Here is a 6,245-nt window from a genome sequence, read left to right on the forward strand (position 1 = left end):
TTCCATTTCATGGGTTACATTTTTTTTAACGTTTGTATTCAATTTCGTTTTAATGGTATGTGCTTTTTGATTCGAAAAAGGGAACATTTTCGAAGAAAAATCCTGAGATGAAAAACTCATTTCGTGGCGTAATGATGTGCCACTGCTGAGTCACTTGATTGGTCTTCACGCGAAAAGTGCTTACGTTATATATAAATAGAAAACACTAACACTACACTATGTTGTCCGATGAAACTTCTGTCAAAGATTCTGATAGACTTCGAAGACCGAATCGAAAGTTTCTTCCTATAAGTGACCTCTATAGGGTTTGCCAAACGAATTCTATATTTCCAGAAGCCATCACAATTATTAATGAACCAGTAAAGACGAACATGCATCAATAACTTGTTTCGTAATGGTTTGTCATACTTACGGTAAATGACTGCAGACAATATCCACACAGCAATGTTGCGACTGATGAAACCCATTTGTAGCAGGAATTCCCTCTCAATGTTTGTCCGTCGAATGATGTAAGTGAGCAGTATTGGAGAGATTCTGGCAGACCCAGATACCGATCGAAGAATTTAAGTATTCCACGAGACGATCAAAATGCTGTCAGGAACGACGCAACCGCAGATCGCGCCTTGCTATGAATTAAGGCTGATGTAGTGTATTCGAAACAAAGTATGTTCAAGCGCATGACTTCCAACCAAGTTACATGATACATCAACATAACTGACATTCATCGATTGGAATATGTAGGCCTAATAAGGGGATCCCCTGTTCTTCTCATCTTCATCTGGATACATGGCAACAGGCCAAACTTGGCCCATGACGCCAAGGTATGTTTTTTTAATGGTTTCCATAGTTTCCAACCTTCGAGGTTGGTCGGAAATGAGAACCATAAAAATAATAAGAGACGCCATAATGATAATGCTTAATCTTCGGTTTAATCAGTCATGAAAATTTGGACACATCTACATTTCGTCCCGGACTTCCAAGCATCCGGGCAAGTAATACTTGGCGCATAAATCGACCTAAAAGACACGCACTCTCGGGTCATATACCTTTCAAGGAATAAACGGCGATCAGTATTATAACGGTTCCGGAAACCCTGGCTTCTCTCCGGATTTGGTGTCAGGGAATTTATAGGCCTCTGACTTGGGGGCTATGTGACTTACTATGGGTCCCTGTTCTGATTCACAAATATCAAATCCTATAGTTTGAGGACATTGGTCAGAGTATTTTTTTGTGGTTTACGCATGAAAAGCTTGTAAACGGTGCTAAAACCAGAGATGAATCCGAATTGGATATGAAGCCAATGTTTCGACAAACCCATCGATTACGTAATTGGTGTGTCCAGCGATTTGTGATAGCATCCGGATGCAAGGGAGGGGATGTGGGCCAGATCACGTTTCTAGATGAAACCTTTGAAGATTAAGAGAGTATTTTCCCAACATAAGTACTGGTAAGAGAAGACATTTTAATAAGTTAAGTTGACCGTGGAACGCGAAAGGCAGGACAATTTTTTTTTTGGGGGGGGGGAGGGGATGAAACAGTTTTAATGTTTAAATGTTAGTCCGTTACTCCATTTAAAAAATAACATTGGCAGGGGAGATATGGGCCTATAGTAAATTGTTTGACTGTATTGCTAGAGCTATAGACTAAAAATTTGTCTTAACACTAAACAACCTTGAACATGAGTATTTGTGAGCTAAATATGATTTTTTTTTCAACACATCATTCTATCATAGAATGAGCTTGTGAGTTACGAATTTCTTTAATATACATAGTCTTTGAATAAATGCTTCAGCTGATTATGTTTATAACTGAAGCCGTGATAACCGTTTCATGCCTTATTCATCCCGACGACAGATGGCGCCAGCATCTTGGGCGTGGCTACATGCCGGTTTCTCCCAGCAATGAGACGGGCAGTCAGCCAGTTGACTCTCAGACCCATCACAGGCCACACCCTCCATGTGGATTGGCCCCTCCCCCTGGCCGAAGTGAGCCCCGGACTTGGCTTCCACAGCCCCGGAGAATCCCAGCTGACGACAGACGACCTGGACGTCATCCGTGTCCCAGTCGTTGTCGCAAACTGTCCCCCAGGTCGCATCACGGTAGATCTCTACGCGTCCGCTGGCGGCGTTCGAATCATCGCCAACCAACCGAACCGTATCTGGTAAACAAATATAATTTTCTTTAAAACTTGAAACACTTTGTTCGATTTTTTTTTTTTTTAACAAAACAGCGATTGATTGAATTATATCATTTTTTAAAAGTCATGTTTAACTGCATGGACAAATAAGGAATACTGTTGAATGTTTCAGATTTGGAAAAGAAATAAGATGAAAAGAAAGTTGAAGTATTAAAAGATAGACTTGATATCGGATGAAGATCTGTCTCATCAGAATGACGAACTATAGTGCCTAATTATGATTTTAATGACAAATGAAATCCTGCTGTGAAGACAAACTGTTTTTGGTATTAAAATACGAGAAATAGTAAGGAGTGGTAACAGTCTTTCTTACTGAGTTTTGGTCGGCAAACCAACCCGGCCACTTGTGAGGTATTACAGGGACGAGAGCTGGTACAGACAAACGGGCAGTCAGCCAACCGACTCTCCGTCCCTCGACACGCCACACGGTTCATCACGATCGGTCGCTCGCTCTCTCCGTAGAACGATCCCGTCTTGACCTCCACAGCTTCTAAGAAGTTGCCGAGCTGACGACAGACGACCATGGCATCCGGGATGTCCCAGTTGACGTCACATACTGTTCCCCAGGTCCAGTCGTGATTGATTTCCACTTGACCGCTGAGTTCGTCATCCCCGTCAACCAAACGAATAGGTGCATCCTCAACAAGTTTCAGGTCGTACTTCCCGTCTGCTCCCATTCGATAAATATTTCTGTGCCCATTGTCCCATAACACGTAAACGTTGCCGCTACTGAGTTCTGTGACGATGCTACCCTCACCAGGCGGATTACCGTCCTGCCACAAAGAGTTGTGTTTTGAGGAGGCAGTGAACCTTAGCATAAAATATTACATGTATATTTCTACCAACCAGCAAATCAATCATTCAACCCCCACCCCCCCCAAAAAAAAACCCCACCCACAATCAATATATGGCATTATAATACTCCAATCAACTGAGCGACTGACCGTCAAATAAAATGTAAATAAACAAACCAACACCACCTTAAAGGAGGATCATTTGCTTTTTATGCATTTTCTCTATAGTTTGTAGCAACAAAACTGTTCAAAATTTAAAGGGTGCATTATAACAACTAACTTGTTGAAGTTTCAGCTACGGTAGATTGCATAAAGTATGAGAAAACGGAGAAGCCTTTTCCCATTTTTTTTTGGGGGGGGGTGTAAGGATTCCGTTGCTGATGCACGTAAAAAAACCAATTGGCCAGCGAGCACATTATTTTGAAACCATGCACCTTCAATGTTATTTTTCTTCCAAACTATACAATTTCAGGTGCAATAATTTCACACCAGTTCTGTTTTCGCTTGGGGCAAGCTTTCTGTCCTTAAATCGGTATAGGCACTTTTCCGGGTAATTGGAAATGATCCTACGTTGCTTATACTGTGTTCAAGGCAGTCGACTGTCCCTGCGATTGCAGCGCAAATTAATGGATCCAGTTTGTATTCTCGGCAACCGGCGCGTACACGTTCTAGACAAGGCTTTCCTCATTCGGCAACTGTATCGTACAGCCCGTATCCCACTCCGGCTTAACCCACGTCATTGAACAGTTAATGGCAGTCGGCGGACTGGAGTACTGTTCTTTAGCGGGGAAAAGGAAAATGACTGGGCCTAAATCAAGATTTTGAAAGACAGGCGAAAACCCGTGAAGATACACCATGGTGGGTCATAATTATAAAGCTTTCTCTAACTTCCGTTTATTTCACGTGACAAGTTTTCAGTTCATGGGCAACGGAAAACCACATGTGACTTTCGTGAACTTGAAAAGAAACCATCACTGAATTTATGGACAACCGATGGACATTTGGATTTGTACCTGATTTCCATGTTGCCAATCTGGTCCACGTACCACCCTGGTACCAATCGTAAACAGTCTGGCTATCTTGGATTCGCTGAATGGTGGACCTTCTTCACTTATGGGATGGGCGGAGCACAGTTCTGACAAAGGAGGAATGTAAATGTTTACACAGCACATTTCCATGAAAAAAAATACCTTATACAAAAACCCGAATGCTCCCTCACATCAGCATTCAATCGTCATAAAGAGTCCTTATAGATCTTGATACTCGATCATTCGGTTAATTAATCAGTTCAAGAAAATCCAAATGGTCTTTAAAATCAACCGTTTTCGTCGAAACTGAATGAAAATCCAGCCAATGTCGTCGAGTAGCATTAAGAGGAATGCAGAGCAAGAGTTCCATTTCATGGGTTACATTTTTTTAACGTTTGTATTCAATTTCGTTTCAATGGTATGTGCTTTTTGATTCGAAAAAGGGAACATTTCCGAAGAAAAATCCTGAGATAAAAAACTCATTTCGTGGCGTAACGATGTGCCACTGCTGAGTCACTTGATTGGTCTTCACACGAAAAGTGCTTACGGTATATAATATTATAAATAGAAAACACTTACACCACACTATGTTGTCCGATGAAACTGCTAGCAAAGTTTCTGATACACTTCAAAGACCGAATCGAAACTTTCTTCATATAGGTGACCTCTAGGGCTTGCCAAACAAATTCTATTTCCAGAAGCCATCACAATTATTAACGAACCAGTAAAGACGAATATGCATCAATAACTTGTTTCGTATGGTTTGTCATACTTACGGTAAATGACTGCAGACAACATCCACACAGCAATGTTGGGACAGATGAAACCCATTTTGTAGCAGGAACTCCCTCTCAATGTTTGTCCGTCGAATGATGTAAGTAAGCAGTATTGGAGAGATTCTGGCAGACCCAGATACCGATCGAAGAATTTAAGTATTCCACGAGACGATCAAAATGCTGTCAGGAACGACGCAACCGCAGATCGCGCCTTGCTATGAATTAAGGCTGGGCGAAACAAAGTATGTTGAAGCGCATGATATGTACCAGGTAAAAACATTACCAATCATGACTTCCAGTCAAAATACATGATACATCAAACCACATAACTGACATTCCCTGATTGGAAAGTGTAATGGATCCCTTTTAAATCTATGGTTCTAATATTTTCTGACCTTCGAGGTTGGGTTGGTCGGAAATGAGAACCATAATTTATATAGAAATATCATAGAGACGTCGTAATAATGCCTATTATCTTCGTTTCTTCGGTTAATCAGTGATGAAAAATTTGATATACCTTCATTTCATTTTACTTGGTGCATAAATCGACCTAAAAGACACGCACTCTCGGGTCTTATACCTTTCAAGGAATACACGGCGATCAGTAATATAACTTTTATGGAAACCCTGGTTTCTCTCCGGGTTTGGTTTCGGGGGATTTATAGGCCTCTGACTTGGGGGCTATGTGACTTACTATGGGTCCCTGTTCTGATTCAGAAAAATCAAATGCTATAGTTTGAGGATATTGTTCAGAGTATTTTTTTGTGGTTTACGCATGAAAAGCTTGTAAACGGTGCTAAAACCAGACATGAATCCGAATTAGAGATGAAGCCGACGGATGTTTCGACAATCCCATCGATTACTTATTGGTGTGTCCATTTTTGACAGCATCCGGATGCAAGGGAGGGGAAGTGGGTCAGATCACGTTTCTAGATGAAACCTTTGGAGATTAAGGGAGTATTTTCCCAACATAAGTACTGGCACTGAAGAGAAGACATTTCTTAAGTTAAGTTGACCATCGAACGCGAAAGGCAGGATAAATTGGGGGGGCGGGGGATGAAACACATTTTAATGTTTAAATGTTAGTCCGTTACTCCATTTACAAAATAGCATTAGCAGGGAAGATATAGGCCTATAGTAAATTGTTTGACTTTATTGCTAGAGTGATAGACTAAATTTTCTTCTTAACAATAAAACAGCCTTGAACATGAGTATTTGTGAATACATCATTCTGTCACAGAATGACGTTGTGAGTTACGTTTTAATATACATAGTCTTTAAATAAATGATTCAGCAGATTATTAGCACCAACCGAAACCGTGATAACCGTTTCACGGCTTCTTCATCCTGACTACAGAGGGCGCCATCATCTCGAGCCTGGCTACATGCCGGTTACCAGCTTTCTCTCCCAGCAATTAGACGGGCAGTCAGCCAGTAAACTCTCAGACCC

The 6,245-nt window shown here is 41.3% G+C and overlaps 1 protein-coding gene across 1 annotated transcript; it reads right to left on the minus strand.

Moving 5' to 3' along the window:
• Positions 1 to 1,798: 1,798 nt before the first annotated feature.
• LOC119720072 (scavenger receptor cysteine-rich domain superfamily protein-like) lies at positions 1,799 to 4,919 on the minus strand. Its single transcript, XM_038189595.1, has 4 exons — positions 4,796 to 4,919; positions 4,005 to 4,126; positions 2,511 to 2,970; positions 1,799 to 2,158 (listed from the first exon to the last, which is right to left on the minus strand). Exons 1-4 carry the CDS (start codon positions 4,848 to 4,850, stop codon positions 1,836 to 1,838), a joined length of 960 nt encoding a protein of 319 aa, XP_038045523.1. The 5' UTR covers positions 4,851 to 4,919; the 3' UTR covers positions 1,799 to 1,835.
• Positions 4,920 to 6,245: the final 1,326 nt, after the last annotated feature.

Source organism: Patiria miniata, unplaced genomic scaffold, assembly GCF_015706575.1.
Source record: "Patiria miniata isolate m_02_andy unplaced genomic scaffold, ASM1570657v1 HiC_scaffold_9, whole genome shotgun sequence".
Lineage (NCBI taxonomy): Eukaryota > Metazoa > Echinodermata > Asteroidea > Valvatida > Asterinidae > Patiria > Patiria miniata.